General features: G+C 52.7%; 7 protein-coding genes across 7 annotated transcripts; 4 read left to right on the top strand and 3 right to left on the bottom strand.

Annotated features, from left to right (window-relative positions):
* Nucleotides 1–163: 163 nt before the first annotated feature.
* Nucleotides 164–1,869, top strand: ASPVEDRAFT_26337 (cytochrome P450; the record flags this gene model as incomplete). Its single annotated transcript, XM_040809891.1, has 3 exons — nt 164–271; nt 326–810; nt 870–1,869. The coding sequence occupies 3 exons, from the start codon at nt 164–166 to the stop codon at nt 1,867–1,869; spliced, it is 1,593 nt and encodes a 530-aa protein (XP_040665294.1).
* Nucleotides 1,870–1,963: 94 nt separating this feature from the next.
* Nucleotides 1,964–9,238, bottom strand: ASPVEDRAFT_516531 (uncharacterized protein). The gene is made up of 4 exons (XM_040814510.1): nt 8,293–9,238; nt 3,936–8,237; nt 2,164–3,885; nt 1,964–2,111 (listed from the first exon to the last, which is right to left on the bottom strand). Exons 1-4 carry the CDS (start codon nt 8,881–8,883, stop codon nt 2,058–2,060), a joined length of 6,669 nt encoding a protein of 2,222 aa, XP_040665293.1. The 5' UTR covers nt 8,884–9,238; the 3' UTR covers nt 1,964–2,057.
* An 8-nt stretch (nt 9,239–9,246) lies between these two features.
* Nucleotides 9,247–11,330, top strand: ASPVEDRAFT_38938 (cytochrome P450). The gene is made up of 3 exons (XM_040811801.1): nt 9,247–9,337; nt 9,384–10,525; nt 10,583–11,330. Exons 1-3 carry the CDS (start codon nt 9,317–9,319, stop codon nt 10,842–10,844), a joined length of 1,425 nt encoding a protein of 474 aa, XP_040665292.1. The 5' UTR covers nt 9,247–9,316; the 3' UTR covers nt 10,845–11,330.
* Nucleotides 11,331–11,358: 28 nt separating this feature from the next.
* ASPVEDRAFT_81141 (peroxidase family protein) lies at nt 11,359–12,264 on the bottom strand (the record flags this gene model as incomplete). The annotated part of the gene is made up of 1 exon (XM_040816985.1): nt 11,359–12,264. The coding sequence occupies one exon, from the start codon at nt 12,262–12,264 to the stop codon at nt 11,359–11,361; it is 906 nt and encodes a 301-aa protein (XP_040665291.1).
* A 1,118-nt stretch (nt 12,265–13,382) lies between these two features.
* On the top strand, nt 13,383–13,778 carry ASPVEDRAFT_26333 (DUF4267 domain-containing protein; the record flags this gene model as incomplete). Its single annotated transcript, XM_040809890.1, has 1 exon — nt 13,383–13,778. The coding sequence occupies one exon, from the start codon at nt 13,383–13,385 to the stop codon at nt 13,776–13,778; it is 396 nt and encodes a 131-aa protein (XP_040665290.1).
* Nucleotides 13,779–14,116: 338 nt separating this feature from the next.
* On the top strand, nt 14,117–15,067 carry ASPVEDRAFT_50954 (uncharacterized protein; the record flags this gene model as incomplete). The annotated part of the gene is made up of 4 exons (XM_040814401.1): nt 14,117–14,171; nt 14,224–14,773; nt 14,837–14,936; nt 14,993–15,067. The coding sequence occupies 4 exons, from the start codon at nt 14,117–14,119 to the stop codon at nt 15,065–15,067; spliced, it is 780 nt and encodes a 259-aa protein (XP_040665289.1).
* A 431-nt stretch (nt 15,068–15,498) lies between these two features.
* On the bottom strand, nt 15,499–16,938 carry ASPVEDRAFT_26331 (Zn(II)2Cys6 transcription factor; the record flags this gene model as incomplete). Its single annotated transcript, XM_040809889.1, has 1 exon — nt 15,499–16,938. The coding sequence occupies one exon, from the start codon at nt 16,936–16,938 to the stop codon at nt 15,499–15,501; it is 1,440 nt and encodes a 479-aa protein (XP_040665288.1).
* Between the last annotated feature and the right edge of the window lie 525 nt (nt 16,939–17,463).

Here is a 17,463-nt window from a genome sequence, read left to right as displayed (position 1 = left end):
ACCATCGACGGGCTTGAAGTATTCGGTGTTGATGTGTCTATATCACCACTCTCATCGGTGACTGCAGTCCTGCTCGGCCGCCGAAGAGTACCATAGTTCAATGCCAGCAATATTCCAAATATGCCTCCTTCACTATTGAATTTTGTCCCCTTGAGCAGAAACCATGTATCCCATGATCATCGCAAGTGCAATAGTACTGCTGGTCCTGCGCCTGGTGCTGGCATTTTATCTCGCCCGGCAGGAAGTATGGAAGCTTCGACGGGCAAATCTGGTATGTCCACCATCAGGATTGCAGGTCTAGTGAGCCAGACGCTGACTTCTCTAGGCCATGCCAGACTTCAAACTCCTGACCGGCCACTTCGGCGCGCTGAAACAAACAATCCAGGGAATGCCGCCGAACGCAACCCTCCACAGCATAATGCTGAAGCTCTCACAGCAATTCCCCTCGGGCATGTTCTATATCAACATGTGGCCGTTTAGCGGGACATGGTTAATAGTCGCTACCCCATCAGCAGCAAGCCAGATCCAGAGCCTGAATCTCACTAAACCGGATATCCTGCGCAGGCCCTTGGAGACGATCACGGGGGGTCCTAGTTTAATCAGTATGCATGGAGAGGCGTGGAAACGGTGGAGGGCGCTGTTTAATCCGGGGTTCAACCCAACATACTTGACTGGGCTGGCGCCGTACATTGCCGACGAGGTGTCGGTTTTCTGTGAGCAGTTGAGGAAGAAGGCGAGAGAGCGCGAGATGTTTCTGCTTGAGCCTCTCACGCTGAAATTAACTGTTGATACTGTCTGCTCTGTTGCGCTGTAGGTATCACTTACCTTGGTTGTTAATGAGAGCTGCTAATCCTGCTCGCCCTTCATAGCGACGCACAGCTCCATCATCAGACGAAAGCCCACCCCCTGGCAGTAGCCCTACAGCGACAGATTGAATGGGCTTCCTTTGGAACCACCTTCAACCCGTTTAGGCGTTATCTCACAGTCCGACCCCTAGTGCTGTGGTACAACAACCGTCTGATGAACCAATTTATTAACCAAGAGCTCGATCGAGCATATCATGAGCAGTCGGGTCAACCATCCAAGTCCGTGATCGCGCTCGCTCTCAGGCAATATCTGAAAGAGCAAACCAACGGAAACACTGCTCGATCACTAAAGGATTTCAAACGCGAGGTTGCACCCCAGTTGCGCGTCTTCCTCTTCGCTGGCCGAGACACAACAAGCAGCACTCTGCTGTATATCTTTTATCTCCTTTCGAAGCACCAAGAGGCCCTAGCAAAGATTCGTACAGAGCACGACAATGTTTTCGGGAGAGACCATCATCAGGCACAGACTCGAGTCCGCGACGACGCACAACTTCTCAACCAACTCCCCTACACGGTAGCCGTGATAAAAGAGACCCTCCGCTTATTCCCACCGTCCGCCTCAATGCGCGAAGGTAGACCAGGAGTTGACTTAGTTGGAGACGATGGTCAACAATATCCTACTGCGGGTTGCAATGTCTGGACGTTGACAGTTGCCCTTCACCATAACGGCCAGTACTGGAAGGAGGTAGAGTCGTTCATCCCCGAGCGGTGGCTCGTCGGGCCAGAAGATCCCTTATACCCAGTGAAAGGGGCCTGGAGAGCGTTTGAGTTTGGTCCCCGGAGCTGTATTGGGCAGACACTTGCGCTCTTGGAGCTCAAGATTGTTCTAGTAATGACATTGCGGGAGTTTGATATCACGCCTGCCTATGATGAGTGGGACAGTCTGCACCCGCGGGACTCCGCTAAGCAGGTGAATGGACATCGTGCGTACCAAGCGGAGAAGGGGGGAGGAGGAGCTCATCCTGCGGATGGTGTTCCTTGTCGAGTTACCTTGCGGAGGTAGGTGAAAGCTGTTTCTACGACAGTATAGATCAGGAAACCCGCAGAATCAATGTAGGCCACTTCAATCGGTGTGATTCGCAGAATTACAAAATCGAGGAATTAGGCCAATACACTACGGGAAGAACAAATGCCAATATTCATTTGCAATTTACTGTAATCATGATAGTTGTGTATATCTCGACACAGGAATCAACCCATAATCCGATCAATTAGCTCCCTTACCAAATAAACATGTTCCTTCGTCTAGATAGCGCATCAGTAAAAGACCATTTAACGAATTGAAAAAAGCACTCACCATTAACGTGAAGTGGTTCGCACCCTCGGCGCGAATAATATCGAACTCGGCCCCCGGACAGACCGTGTCCCAGCCATCAGGTCCAAAGTCCGTCCGCTTTTGTACCATGAAGTGCATGCCCTTCATCCTCGGCGCGGCATCTTCCTCCATCACAGTTTCGGCGGCCCATATTATACCAACCTTGGGCATACGCGTGGTATTCAGCGGTGCCACCTTGTAGTCAAGCATCACATCGACGGTTGCTTGGAAATGTGGAATCAAATACGCTGGAGGCTGAGTCGTGCCATCGGGCGCACCACCAGGCTGATTGGCAAAGAGGCCGATGTTGTTGCAGTATTCATAGAAAGACGTAGGTAGTTTCTCCATCACTTGAGGTACGGGCGCATCTATGATGATGATCGAATGAACCTCTTCGCCCATATTAACAAGAGCTTCCGCAGTCACGTAGGCGAATGCGCCACCAGATGACCAGCCGCCGACATGGTACGGGCCGCGCGGCTGGCGGCGTTTGATCTCATTGCAGAAACTTTGGATCATGGCCTGGTGGGTGCAGTTCATGTTCTCTGGATCACGCGCGTACGGACAGTTCAACCCGACGATAGCCACATCGGAATGAAGACGAGGGATGGTGATGTAGGACGAGGCTGAGCCACCGCCATCAGGAAGCATGAACAGGATCTGTCTGGCCATCCGTGGTAAACCTTGAAGAATCACCGAAGTAGTTGGACGGCATTCATGAACCCGCTTTCGCGAGGCATTTGCTTCAGCTTCATGATCATCTGGCGCCGAGGAGATACTGCTGCCACTTTCATCGTCTTTCGAGCTAGACGAAGAGCCAGTAGTACTTCTGTTTATTCCACCAAAGAACTGCCGTAGGCGTTCAACTGTTGGCACTTCCTCAAACAGGTTGAATGATGAGTCTAGGGACATCCCAAGGTCCTCGCGGAACCGACTCGTGATGACCATGGAGCTCAGGGAATCAATACCGATGTCGGCAAAAACCGTATCGCGAGTTAGCTCTTCCAATGCCACTCCGCTTTCTTCCGCGACGATTTGTAGTGCGGTATTGAAAGCCTCATCGCCGCTACCAAGAACGTCAATGTCTGCATTTCCAACTTTTACCCAGGTTCCCAGCGGGAGGCACTGGTGGGATAGATCTAGTTTTGGTGATGCGGAATTGGGATCCTTGGCTGCCTGCTCAACAGGCTGTTCGCTATCTCCAATATCCTCAGCATCCGCTGTGGATTGATCCGAAAGGAAGGTCTTGAGAGACCTAACAGTAGGGCAATCGATAAACAAGGAAAACTCAGCACCAAGCTCAAGGCCAAGGTCTTCACGCAACCTACTACCAATAACCATGGAGCCTAGGGAGTCTATACCCATATCTGCAAAGTTACTGTCGTCGGTAAGCTCTTCCAAAGCGACACCGCTTTCTTCGGAGATGACACCCAGAACCGCTTGAACTTTGCCGTCATCTGGTTGCGGTTGGTTTCTGACAGGCTTTGACTCCCTGAAGTTTGAGCCAGTGGATGGTGCTGTGCAGTCAGTGGCTTGTAAAATTTGTTCTGCCGCCCTTTGAGTAGCCGCTATATGGCTAGGCGTAGGAACAGGACGCTGAGATGGCTGGAGTTTAGCGGTTGGCTTGTCACCATGTTCACGAACGGCTTTGTCTGAAGCTTGTTGGAGGACCATTCGAAGACCCCGACGTGGAACGCAACGGAGCTATCGCAAGTTAGCTAGTTAAATCAAATGTTTAGTTAGAGGATCTGTACCGAAAGTCCCTTGAAGAAGGCAACAACCGCATCGCCATCCAACACAATAGTGTCGCCATGCACCAGGTCTCCAGACTTATCCTTTGTCATTCGGGAATATACTTCGTAGGCCTTACCCTTAACAAGAGGCTGGTAAGCTTGGAATGAATCCCAGCCATGGTTCACAAAAACCTCCTGTTGAATATCGGTGTTGTCGTTGGCGTTCATGGCGAACCCACCGACCTGAGTAATGGCGTCGACGTAGGCGGGATGCACAGCAAACGTTCCGTCGCTCTTAGCAGCGGAAAAATCCATCGTCGACACGGCTTCGTTGTCCACCTCATTCAGAATCAGATTGTCGAGCAGTTTGTAGTCAGGGTGGAAACTGGCCATGCTACTCATTAGCTTGTAACCGCTCTTTCTGGTATATCGAACGAATTGCCCTTGGTGAAGACCCTCTCGTAGTCGATCCATTTGTGACTTATATTCTGGGACCCTTCTCTGCAAGGACTTCAGCTGTGCGTCGCTTGTGAAGCGTACGGTGCAACTCGCGTGTTCGGTGTCCAATTTGCCGTTGGCAAAGTATGTAGCAAACTTGATTTTGGCTGAGCGGGTTGTAGCTGCAGCCTTTGGAGGCCAGCTCATAGTTAACCTTGTCCTAAGCAGTTGGGGTGCTTTGCCATGTGGAATGAGAGCCTTATCCACGACCAAGTCGGCCACGTCTACAACGCCATCCATAGCGCCCGGGTGACTTGCACGAAGGCGGTTCATCGAGTACCGTCCTACTTGCAGAGCAATATCAGCGTAGAATGATGGAGTACAAAGTGGTATTCCGTCGACTAGGTGACCCTGGGCTATCTGATTGACATCTTTGCGTGAGATATCCGTTTCCACGACTAGCGTTGCTCCAAGCGGCTCGGTCTTTTCTTCCACGACCCGGTGCACTGTTGTGGTGAGTGCAATGTCGGGGTATGCCTCCTTGGTCTCGTCTTGTTTGGAAGCACGCCTAACTGATACTGAATCATCTGTGGGTACTTGATAGTCGCTTGTCGCAGTTTCCTTACCAGGTGTTGCACAGCTGCAGTGAATTTCATGGCGATGCAGACACCACTCTCCCTTATAAGGAATGAAGTAATCTTTCAAATCCCAGCCGTAATCAGGTACCTCGATTACCTTCTTACTGGAGTCGAATGGCTCATGGTATGCGACCCAGTTAATGTCCAGCCCTCGAGTATAGAGGGTGCTCAAGGCATTATGCAGACTTTTCCAGACATCAATGTTAGGGCCCAGTACTGATAAAGCAGAACTGCTGTCTTTATCGAGCGTCATTCTAATCATTCGAGCCAGTAGCGGCTTGGGCCCAACGTCAATGATAATCGTGGGATCCGTAATAACCTGCTTATCGCGCGCAAGCTCCAGCACCTGCACCATGTTTACTGGTTCGCGACAATGGCGGGCGAGATATGTCGGGTTCATAATGCCCTCCTCGTCGACAATCTTGTTTAAAAGAGGCGACAAAATTGGTATCTGGGGCTTGTGAAACTTCACGCCACGAGCTATATCCTTAAACTCTTCGAGGATAGGCTGAATCTGTGCGGAGTGGAAAGCAAATGGGAGCATAAGGAAAGTCCCTTTGATCCCCTTGGCTGATAGGGAATGCTGAAGATTGGTAATTTCTTCTCGTGGTCCGCTAAGAACAGTATCGTTAGGACCGTTGTGACAGGCAATTTCACAGTTGGATTCAGCAAGAGCCTCCTCTAGAACGCCTGGTGATGCACGAAGAGCCAGCATCGCGTGAGTTCCGCGTTGGCAGCGCTCTTGAAGCAATTCGGCCCTCTTTCCAACTAAATACAGGGTATCAGAGGCAGAGAGTACACCGGCAAGGTACAGCGCGGCGTACTCGCCTAGACTATGGCCAACGACGGCGTTCGCCTTCAGTCCCATGGAATTGAGGAGATTCCCCAAAGCCATTTCGAGGCTTACCAGGGCCAACTGGGAAACCACCGGGAGGAGGTTCTCCATGGGATCACCGATCGGTCGAGCGGTATACACGTCAAGGAAGCTGGGGAAACCATAGGTTCTAGCCAATTGGTCAAATCGCTCGAGATCGGAGCGAAAGGTTGGGTATGCTTCATAAAGCTGCTGGCCCATTCCGGCATATTGCGAGCCCTGTCCACTGCAGGCAATGACAACATTAGGCTTGGTCTTTGGGCGGTTGATTCCATCGCCTCTCTCAATGGCACTTTCCAGGTTGCATAGAATCTCCTCGATGTTTGTGCCGGTAATGCTGACTCTGTGAAGATGATGCCATCTGCGGGCGGTGGTTGTATATGACAATTGCGCGGGATTAATATCTGGTCGATTCTTCAAATGATTCCGTAGTCGCTCCATATTTGTTTTCACTGATTTGCCTACATGTCCTGAAACGGTAGCAATGTAGTCCGTTCTAGGGTCCGATGCCGTTGGAGCATCGCGGATAGGGGCGTCTTCAATCAAGACAGCGGTATTTCCCCCAGCAGCACTAAAATTGTTGATGAGAACCCGTCTTGGGGTATCAGTACGAGGCCATGGCTTAGGCTCCAACGCAATGTGCACATTTCGAGCAGGTAGGTCGGGATAGTTTCGGTTAATTCGGCTACCTGGTTTGATACCGCAGTGCGGTGGGATGGTGTTGTGTTTCAACATCAACAGAACCTTCACAAGACTAGTGACCCCGGAGACTCCCTCACCGTGACCTATGTTCGCTTTGGCAGATCCCACATACAACGGTTTATCAGGAGGTCGGAACGTTTCATTCGGAGCGAAGAGGGTCAAAACCGACTCCATCTCAACAGCATCGCCGACCTGGGTCCCGGTACCGTGCATTTCGATATAACCAAGGTCAAGTGGATTGATTCCTGCCGTGCTCAACACAGCCGACATGTTGTCGATCTGGGCCGGGGTGAATGGCCTTGTCATCGAGTCGGACATAGCCGAATGGTTCGTTTTAATGTCGAGGATGGTGCCTAAAATCGGGTCGTTATCTGCCAATGCGTCTTCAAGACGTTTGATGAAGACGGTGCCAACTCCCTCTGCGCGGCAGTAGCCATCTGCCGCATCGTCGAAGGCCTTGCAGTTGCCTGTGCGTGACAGAAAGAACCCTTTATCCAAACCAGTGTGACCATCAGGCGTAAAGATCATATTGGTGCCACCTGCCACCGCTGTATCACAGTCACCACGCCAAAGTGAGTTGCACGCAAGATGAATGGCCGCCAAACTGGAGGAGCAGGCAGTGTCGTTACTATAGCTGGGGCCCGAGAATTCAAAACAGAAATTTATACGCCCCGGGATGAACCCACGGTTCCCACCAGTAATGAAGTATGTATCAATGTTTTGCGCTGTATTCGTTTCCATCCAGTCGTTACTGGTAACCCCATGAAAAACGCCGATGCGGTTGCGTTGAGTTGAGGGTGTTGTATCTGGCACGATACCTCCCCTCTCCATAGCTTCGTAAGTCGACATCAGCGCCATCCTTTGCGCGGGGTCCATCTGCGGTGCCTCTTTGGGGGATATACTAAAGAACCGCGGGTCAAAGTCACCAGCAAAGTCCAGCCAACAGCCCCAACGGGTGGCTCCCTTGTTGTGAGCCTTTCCACTTGGGTCAACATGGGTTTTCACATCCCATCGACGTGGGGGGACCTCCTTGCATACATCAAGGCCTTTGTAGAGCAGATCCCAGAATGAATCCGTGGAGGGTGCCTCGGGAAACCGACCAGACATTGAAACAATCGCAAGTTTGCTTCTGTCGGATCCTGGACGGTGACTATACCGCTCGGGTATTTGAGCCGATGTACTGTGGGCTTCGCCAACCGTCACTCCTTCCGACGTTAAAGCGGCCGATAAACTCTTCGTAAGAGTGGTTGCAAGGGGGACAATTGACACAGTATTCACACCACCCCGGGCCTTCAGTAGTCGCGGCAGCTCAGTCTCAACTAGTTCCCATCGTATAGGTTCAATAAGACATTGCTTAAGAGCGAGATGTAGTAGATCACGGTAGTTGCGTACCCATACGAGCTTGCCGGTCACGGAGGAGAGGAATGGTATTTTGGAGCCATACGTACTCCAATAGCTTTCGTTCGTCGTTTCAAGGATATTGTCGACATCTTTGGAGGAGAAAAGATGCGGGTTATGTGCAGGGACGTATATCGGGATTCCCATCCATCGCTTACTATCTTTCAGTCGTGGTTGGGTTGCTAGGTCGGCCAAGATATCGGGGCTCCCGCTCACGGTTGTGCTCTTGGTGGAGGTCGCTGTAATCCAAGGCTGGCGAACATTCGGTAGTGCCTGCCGCAGGACTGAGTCAGTTAGACATTCTTAAAGTATGGGTGAACTTACTGACCTTTTCATTGCTGAACCTTTCAATGGCAATAGCGGCTTCATCGGGTGATATATCAGACACCACCGACCATGGTTTTGTGTGGTTAACATCTGATATCTCCAAGCGGTCACGCACTTCTTGAGCACAGAGACCGAGGCGGAAGGAAACAAGTACGGTCTGGACCGCGATTGGCAGAAGTTCGGATAGAGAAGTGCTACAGCTGATGGCAGACGCCGCCAGAGATCCCGTACAGACACCCAGGACATAACTGTCATTGAAGCGAGGATAGGGTATGGCTGGGTCATCAAATTGCCGCATGAAGAAGCCCAGTTGGGCAATGCATGAAAGCGCTGTTTGAAACGCCGAAGGTAGCCTGCCGTCGACATACTTCTGCAGTACTTCTGCCAGGGATGCCGTTCGGGCTTGCTTGTGCTCTTTCGGGGTCAGCTTCTGGATCATCTGTGCACGTATAACATAGTGTGACTGTTCAAGGAAGGCCACTAGTATAGGGTTATTGCGGATTGCCAGAAGATCTCGCAGTTCTGGGACAAAGTCATAAGTTTGATCTCCGAAGAGGAAGAGCCGAGTAGAATCGGCCTGGTTTGCCATCATGGGTGGTCGATGCGAGGGATGTATGGTCTGATGGTGTCTAGACTTGAACAAGCGTAGACCTTAGCCTACTATTTTATGTGGACGTGGAGTATATCGACACGGGAGCCTTCTCCGGACCGATCTGGACTCGCTGACCGTAGCCCGATCTTGTCTGAAATTGGAGGAGAGTTCCAGAATACACCAGCGAGACCGAGTTTCTGACCGAGGTCTGAAGGGTTCCGCTGCGCGGTCGGGGGTAGGGCGTCCTGACAATTGGCCGACAGTCAGTGACGACCTGCCGAGCACTGATATATCATCTGATGTTGTGAGAAGGGCGAGAAAAAAATCCTCTTCACGCACTGGCAGTACAATGGCTTCAGATGTCAAAGAAGTCGTTGCGATACTTCTGAACATAAAATGGCTCACACTGTTGAACTATGTGGGCAATTGTTTAATGGTCATTAGTGTGATCAAAGTGGGCCACCCAGAAGCGTGAGCAAGATCGAGACTGACACACTTAGACTATACAAATTGCCTTTTTCAGTCCGCTCAGACGAATCCCGGGGCCATGGTATGCATCCTTAACGGGACTTCGTCTGTCATGGTCTGTGTTTGCCAACAACAGGATCCACTACGTTCATTCCCTGCACCGACAATACGGGCCAATCGTCCGCATTGGACCGCAGGAAATCGACGTAGCAGAGCCTGCCGCAGGACGAGAGATCCACCGCATGGGATCGGGCTTCACCAAAGCGCCCTTCTACGCGCTTCTGTCGCCAGGCCCGGTAGACAATATCTTCAATTTCCGGGACGCCAAACTGCATTCGGCGCGTCGGAAGCTCTACGCTCGGGGGTTCACATTGCAGAGCCTACGAAATGAGTGGGAGCCCAAGGTCCGTGAAATCACCAAGTTGACTGTGCAGAGAATCAAGCGCGACGCGCTACAGGGGGAGGCCGAGGTGATGGGATGGTGGACACTCATGGCCAACGAAGTAGTCTGCCAGCTTACGTTCGGTGGCGGCGCAGGTACAGTTGCCAAGGGAGTAAAGGAGCCCTTTGTCCTCATGCTAGAGCGCCGGATGGGAGATCTCGCACATTTGCTCAAGCATTTTGCCCCACCAGGCTACTACATTGGTCGAATGTTAGCCTGGGTTGTCCCCCAGCTGCAGGATGTTTTTTACTCCCAGGAAAGGATGTTCGCTGCCGGAGGCGATGTTGTATCGCGGGCCCGAGAGGTGAAGTCGGCCAGCAACGCCCCCAGCAATCTATTCAACAAAGCGTTGGAGGAAGGAAGCCTGACCGACACGGACATCATAACCGACGCAGGGGCTCTACTACTGGCGGGCTCAGACCCGACGGCAATTTCCCTGACCTTCCTTCTCTGGTGTGTATTGAGTCGGCCAGAACTTCAGAAGCAGGTCGAGACCGAAGTTGCAACACTCGAAGGCGAGGTAACGGACTTGGCCTGTGAGCGGCTTCCGATCCTGAATGCGGTCATCGACGAGAGCTTACGACTGTACGGGGCGGCCCCGGGATGTATGCCTCGAAGTCCACCGCCCGGAGGCGCAACTGTCGGAGGCTATTTTATCCCAGAGAATGCGGTGGTGGTGACGCAGAATTGGAGTCTCCAGCGAAATCCGGATGTTTGGAAAGACGCAGACACGTAAGTAGAAGCCATCGAAACTAGCGGATAAACCAAAAGCTTACACCACTCAACTAGGTTCGATCACACCCGCTGGCTGCGAGATTCTGGAATGACGGAGCAGGCCAAGCTTGCATTCAACCCGTTTGGGTATGGGGCAAGGCAGTGTCTGGGCATCCATCTCGGGCGCCTGGAGATGCGTCTGGCGGCGGCGATGTTTTTCCGCGAGTGTGCCGGAGCGCGACTGGGGGAGTCAGTGACGGAGGAGAGCATGCGAGTGGTAGACAGTTTCATAGCGGGCGTCCCTCGGGACCGGAGATGCTGTATTACACTGCAGTAGTTGATTGAATGAAAGCATGAATGTTGACTTGACTGTTGATTGTGGACGCGAGAGTGACGCGTGCGCGTTGAAGTCACGTGCTTGGCGCGGTAGTTCTTCAGCCGACCGCCGACTGCCAGAGACCAGCAGAGTCGGCGCAGCGACTCCGGTTGTCCGGCAGCCGAAGCGTTCGCCAATCACGGCTCCTGCCGCGGTCCGAACGATCCTGTTAGCGTTGCAGTCTGCAGCTTACTTGCACTCTATCAGTACATCGCAACACGGTCTGTTCTTGGAGGTGGCTCAGGTGAGATTGACAACAAGAGCAAGGAATTTAAAATTCGGTATGTTGTATTCATCTCAAGAAGCCTATTAATTATTGGCTTGTGTTATATAAAAAAATCTATGTAAATGGAGGGGAGTCGCATATATATATATCGAATGTCGTAGCACACAATCCATTCGAGAAACCAAAATGAACAGGAAAAAAAGAAAAAAAAAAAAAAAAAAGAAAGAAAGAAAAGAATACAAAAATCATCTATGCACGGAAAGAAAGAGCTTTCTTGGCGAATCGTTTTGCAAATTCAGAGATATCCTGTGCCCTCTTGCCAAACTTGGGCGGCGACCAGACCGGAGGACGCTGCCATGGAAGGGGGTCCAACGCTTGCTCAGCAAAGGGCCGCTGGTCGAAGGGTTTGCCCATCAGGTTCTCTGGTGTACGTAGAGCAAGTTGCACCACGTCGCTGGCTAGGGAGAAGCCGCTGATTTCTTCTCTCGGTCGTTGCCAGCCTTCCTTGACGGGCAGGCGCTCTTCAGTGAACAGGATCTTGACGAACTCGGCCGATGTCTTGTTGGATCGGGGGTCTACCATCGTGCGGAAGTACTTGATGGTCTCGCCGTACGTCGTGATGACTTGCTGGTCCTGGTAGAGGAAGCTAGGGTTCTTCAGTCGCGACTCAAGCACCCGCGCATACCGGGCCGCGGCGGCATCGTTGAGGTCGATCCACTGCTTGCCCTTGAAATGGCCAAGGAACTTCTCCAAGGCAACTGGGTCGATGGTGTGGCCGTCGCCTCCGAGATACCAATCCTTGCGGGTGAGGGATGCGTCGTGCTCGAAGATGTTATGACGGTTTAGCATGCCGTAATCGAAGACGCCCGAGGCAGGGTCGTCAGCGGAAAGGACAGAAAGCCCGGTAACAATGGTGGCAAGCTCCTCGCTGAGATGGAAAACCTCTTGCATCAGGGGGATTACTTCGCCAACGGTGATGTTGCTTCCATTGCGGTTAAGGAAGCCGTGGTTAGCCAGACTGTTCATAGCCGGACAGCCACAGCGCAAGTCACCAGGCCCAGCTGGATGCCATTGATTGAAGTCGAGCTCTGCCTGTGCGGAGCCAAGGAGGAAGAATGCGGACAAAGCCCCAAAGAGAGTTGCCTTGAACATCATTGTACAAAGTATTGCGTTGTTTTGTTTGGAAGAAAATGATAATGAGACTGTTCTTGCTGGAGAAGGAACAATGGCATCCAGGCGACAAATGCCCGGTTATATAGGCCTCGAGGTGTTCTCTCTATTGATTCTATTTCCATCTACGAGGCTGCGCTGATAGCCAATCCACACTATCCAGCACCGCCGACACCGTATTCCAGTGCGCCTCGAGTGGCGATGAAAGCCCTCGAGCATGATGGAAACGCCCAGCGCCCGTAAGCCTCAAGCTAGATGTGATCTGAGAATACGAACCTCAGTGTTAGAAGAGTGTAGTTTGAGACAACATGGGGGCCACGCGACAAAAGTAGCACGGCTAGGCGAGAAACAAGGTTTCTGCACGATGTTCTATAAATGACGGTACTGCCACAAGAGCGACGACGAATGGGAACCATGATATTTTGACCTGTGGCTGCTTTTACGGGCCAAGGCCAGCGTGCCTGCGTTTGATCCCTGCCCTCAGGTGATGGGTTGGCTGTCCTTGCCCGCAGGCTATGAATAGAAACCCAGCTTGTCCCTGTGCCGTGACCTCAGCCGCAGTGCCGGGACGAGGCAGAGCGCATACAGAGAAGACCGAGATAGAAACAGGAAGAATCAGCCGATGACAGCTCCAGTACTATCTGGGTTATGCTGGGGCCGCAAGGGGTGGTATGAGTGACAAGGCTGGCAGCATTCTGATGGTTGGGTGGAGCAGAGAATTAGTGTCAAGACAAAGAAAGTGCCTGGGGCCAAGAATGCCTTTTTGAGAGAACCTGAGGCCTGGTCCCAGGAGTGAAGGGTTGGTGGTGCAGGGATTGGGCCTTTGTGTGATGCATCGGCGCTTCTTGTTTGCGCTCTCCGTCCTCTCGGCCTGTCTCGCATTTCCTCCCTTTGTCCCCCTTAAAACGTGGACTTCTTCCTCTGGGCTACTCAGGTGCTGATTTTATCTTCTTGCTATCTTCCAAACCCGCTGAACTTGATAATCTTACATCCTTCATCCGTTATCCCACACTTCCTCAGTAAGCACACGAGCCTGCGACTACGCCCACCCTTCGGCTGACCCTTGACAGTCGCTCTGTTTTACCAGTACCTTAAAAATCATCATGGCACTCTCTCAGCATCCCGGTTTGCAGCTTGGCACCAAGGCCTTTGCTCTCATCGCTGTCGGGTTCGGCGTCAACGCCCTCTTCCGCCCTGAACACGCTCTCAGCTTCTTCGAGTGGGAGATGCCCACCACCCTCGCCGAAAGACAGCTAGTCGAAAGCCTGCTTTACGCCTACGGGGTCCGTGACATTTTCTGGGGGTTCGCCACCTGGATCGCCGCTGCCTACGGCACACCGAAAGCTGCCGGCTGGACTCTGGTGGGAGGCAGCGCGGTGGCATTCGCTGATGGGATAATTTGTTACTCTTGGGGACATGGTCAGTGGGGTCACTGGTCCTATGCCCCTATGTTTACTTTGCTCGGGGCTACTCTGTTGGGTGTGTTTGACAAGGCATAGACATGGGTCGGACCGTCGGAGACTGGTTTGGTTTTGAAGTATTGATTGAAGCGCATGTTTTTTGAGGGAAAAAGAAATAAATAGAAGAAAAGACAGAAAAAGAGAATAGGATGTGCTCCGGCACTATACTGATCAACTGTCCATAGACCCTGTTCGCACAACAAGGAATTCCGGGCGTACATCCATAGTCCTGGAGCCGTACTTCCCTTAGTATGCAATCCCCGATCGTACAGCGAGCGAGATTTCAAGCCTAGAGCGCTGACCTACATAAGAAAGTGCAAAGTATGCATTCCACAACATGCTGTAGGACAAGCATAGAATCTACTTTAGCATCCACCATGAATGGCTCAGTTGACCGGAAGACCGTCTATCTAGTGACCGGTGCAAGCCGCGGCAAGAAATCTCCAGCTTCTTCTCAAGAGATAATTTCATCTAACGATCATAGGCCTGGGAAAAGGACTCATTGCTGCATTTCTCCTGCGACCGAATAGTATCGTCGTCGCTGGCCTTCGCAATGTGGCCACCCAAGCAGCGACGCTCGATGCACTTCCCCGAGGGCACAATTCCGAGCTGATACTCGTCCAGTTAGACTGCGCGTCTCGAACCGACCCCGAAGACGCAATTAAATTACTTCAGCAAGATCACGGACTGACCTATTTGGACGTCGTGATCGCGAACGCAGCCATCGCCGCAAACTACGGGCCAGCATCCACCATGCCTCTTGAGCACCTCGAAGCACACATGCAAATAAACGCTTACGCCGTCCTTCTTCTCTTCCAGGCCACCAGGCTCATGCTCCAAGCAGCAGGAGCAGAAAACAACAGACCACCGCAATTCATCTGCATTGGCGCACCAATCAGCACAATCACCGAGCTGGAAAGCTGTGCCCGGGCGCCACTGACAAACTACGCGCTCTCCAAGCTGGCAGCGTGCTACCTCGTGCGCAAATTCCACTTTGAGAATAAGTGGCTGCTCGCGTACATCATCGATCCAGGGTATGTGTGGATGGGCCGATGCTGCCCGACGCCCGGGCCAAGCACGCAGACTGACCAGAGCAGACATATCCAATCCGACATGGGCGCCCAGGCTGCCAGGTTGTTTGGGCGGAAGGAGGCGCCGACCACCATCGAGGAGAGTGTAACCGGAATTTGTGCCAGGGTATTTCCTGTCCCCTTCTTTCACCAGTTTGTGGAGTGGTGCTGATACGGAGATAGATGGCTGAGGCCACCAAGTCGACGGTTTCTGGGCGTTTTATTCTTTTCTCAGATGGCTCAGATGTTGCTTGGTAGTTTTTCTGATAGCTACGAATATATATATATATATATGTATATATATTTACAGTCAAATATTATCTTCCGTGTCCATAGGCGCAGTGTAAATTTAATTTGAATGTCAACCAGTACGCCACGCTTAGCAACAATACAAGTAGTAGAGCGTACCCAGGTAAGGTACGCTGATGTCAGGAAGCAAATCTACTAGCCTTGGGTAAAGAATGCATGGGCATCGTTACAGTGGCCTGGCTCTCCACAGCAAAGATAATGCCATCTTGTGCATCGGGCAGCGAGCCCGTCTACAGTGTAGTCTTGTACTCTCGATTGATTAACAGCTCGTTCGGGCAGACGCATTAATACCATTTTCTCCGGCCAGCCAAGGGATCCGCAAGCGGATGAGTACTAAAGCAGAGACAGTTACTGCCGCGAAAGTGGCCTTGGAAGGCTTCTCAAGCTTGTCGGAGAATGCTGATAGTCTCCGACGAGACGGCGCGCAGTCGCTTGCGCAAGTCGTCCTCCAGGTGAGACAACGTGGTGGACGACAAGGGCACCGCTGGGATTCTGCCCAGCCCTGACAGCCCGCCCCCTGAATCTGGCACACTGCTTGAGGCGGAACTGGAGGTGCCGGTGGAATCAGCGTTGAGGGAACGGTGTCGGATGGCTTCTAGTCGACGTCCCACCAGGGTGACTAGACGCTGTACGCGGTATAGCTCACTCAGCACCAACTGGGCCGCCATCCGACTTTGGTGGTGACCATCGACGCAGTAGCCACCGACAATAGTGGGTAGATGCAGCACTTGCTCCTCGAACGACGAGGCGGAGTGCCGACGAGTATCTGAACCACTGCTCCCTCCACTCCCCCAGCTGAAATCGTCATCCCGTATGGGCTCCAACGACCGATCTCGAGCGACGGCGAGATACCACCCCATGACCTTGAAGACAATGAGAGAGACCAGGGTGGCGACGTACTCGTCCTCCGCACAGCGACATTCTAGGACGGTCTGGACCGTGTCTATGATCTGCTTGTTGTCCTCAATGACGGACTCAATCGTGCAGAACCTCCCAGACCCGTCCTGACTACCAGGCCGCTCGCAGCTGGCTTGTGCATTCGGGAACAATCGCAAAAGAATGTCCAAGCAGAGTGCCAAACAACAAGGGTGGCTCTTCGCTATAGAGTCGGGCAGCGGGGGACGCTCTGGACCCTCCAACTCGTGCATGAGAGAGGATGGATCGGCGACCGATATCTCGCCCAAAACATGCGCATGCAGGTCGGTATCCATGGCATCGGGGCCATCGAGCTGCGAAGGAGACAGGGAGGCAAACAGCTGCGTGATATCGGTGTTTACGGAAAGGAGGGACGAGAGATCGGTGGAGCTGGATGCATTCGGGGAGAGAATTGAGTTCCACAGCTCAGTGTCGCTCGGCGGAGACTGGAGATGTGTCGGCTTGGGTGAAGCCCTGGCTATGATAGCTGGAGTCTGGGTCGTTACGGCTGGTAGGGCTTGTTGAGAAGGCGCTGCGGTGCTGCCGGTGCCTGCTCGATGAGGCGGGCTCGTATGGTTCACGGTGGTCGTAGCAAGGGAACAGTCAACTGTCATTGTCCCTCTCGTCGCCGTCGCCGTCCCCGTCGTCGTCGTTGTCGCTGCTGTGGTCGTCGGTGGCCTCTCAACGCCAATGACTCGAGTGCGGCCGGTGCGTCGGGATACCATATACTCGCAAGGGAGGCCACGTCGGACGCATCGACCACATGTGGGCTTCTCCTTGTCGCATTTCACTTTGGATCTGGAGCAGGAAATGCAGCTCTCACGTAGCTTCCGGGTGCCTTGCGCTCCACCGGGGCCTGTAAAACGTGCGGGCACATGCTGCTGGGCTGCGGTGGTGGACTCCATGGATGTTGAATAGCATAGGACCTAGAAGATCCGAGCCCGTAAAGAGAAATTGACCCGCGAGACACGACTGCTGCTGCATATTGATATATACCAGTCATATGGGCTGGACGTCAGGACTGGGGTAGTAAGCTGTGCTGTGGCCGGCCAAGTGCCCGTGGCAACCTTGCTGGCGGGGATGGAAGGCACGATATCGGCTACAGGGTGATACGAGAATACCAAGTCAGCAATCCTTGGAGTAACTATGTCCAGGGATTGGGACCATCCTGGACTGTAACCTTGAGATTGAGCAAGAGTATGCGGGGCCCGAATGCGGCCGCTGCATGAGCCTGCCCGGGTTATCTTTAGCGGCTATATTTCTCACCTCCAGCAACTGCCAACCGTGATCGGCTGGACTGTCCTCATATGCGATCAGGTTTGCTTCTTGCAATCCGTCAAGCCTTCCCTCGGACCAGGAGGAGGCGTTCCTTGGAGCAAGTCGCCACCCTTCTCGACATCGAGCCCCTCTCTCGTTAACTCGTAAAGTCA

This window comes from Aspergillus versicolor (genome assembly GCF_001890125.1).
Source record: "Aspergillus versicolor CBS 583.65 unplaced genomic scaffold ASPVEscaffold_2, whole genome shotgun sequence".
Lineage (NCBI taxonomy): Eukaryota > Fungi > Ascomycota > Eurotiomycetes > Eurotiales > Aspergillaceae > Aspergillus > Aspergillus versicolor.
This window is presented reverse-complemented; position numbering and strand designations above follow the sequence as displayed.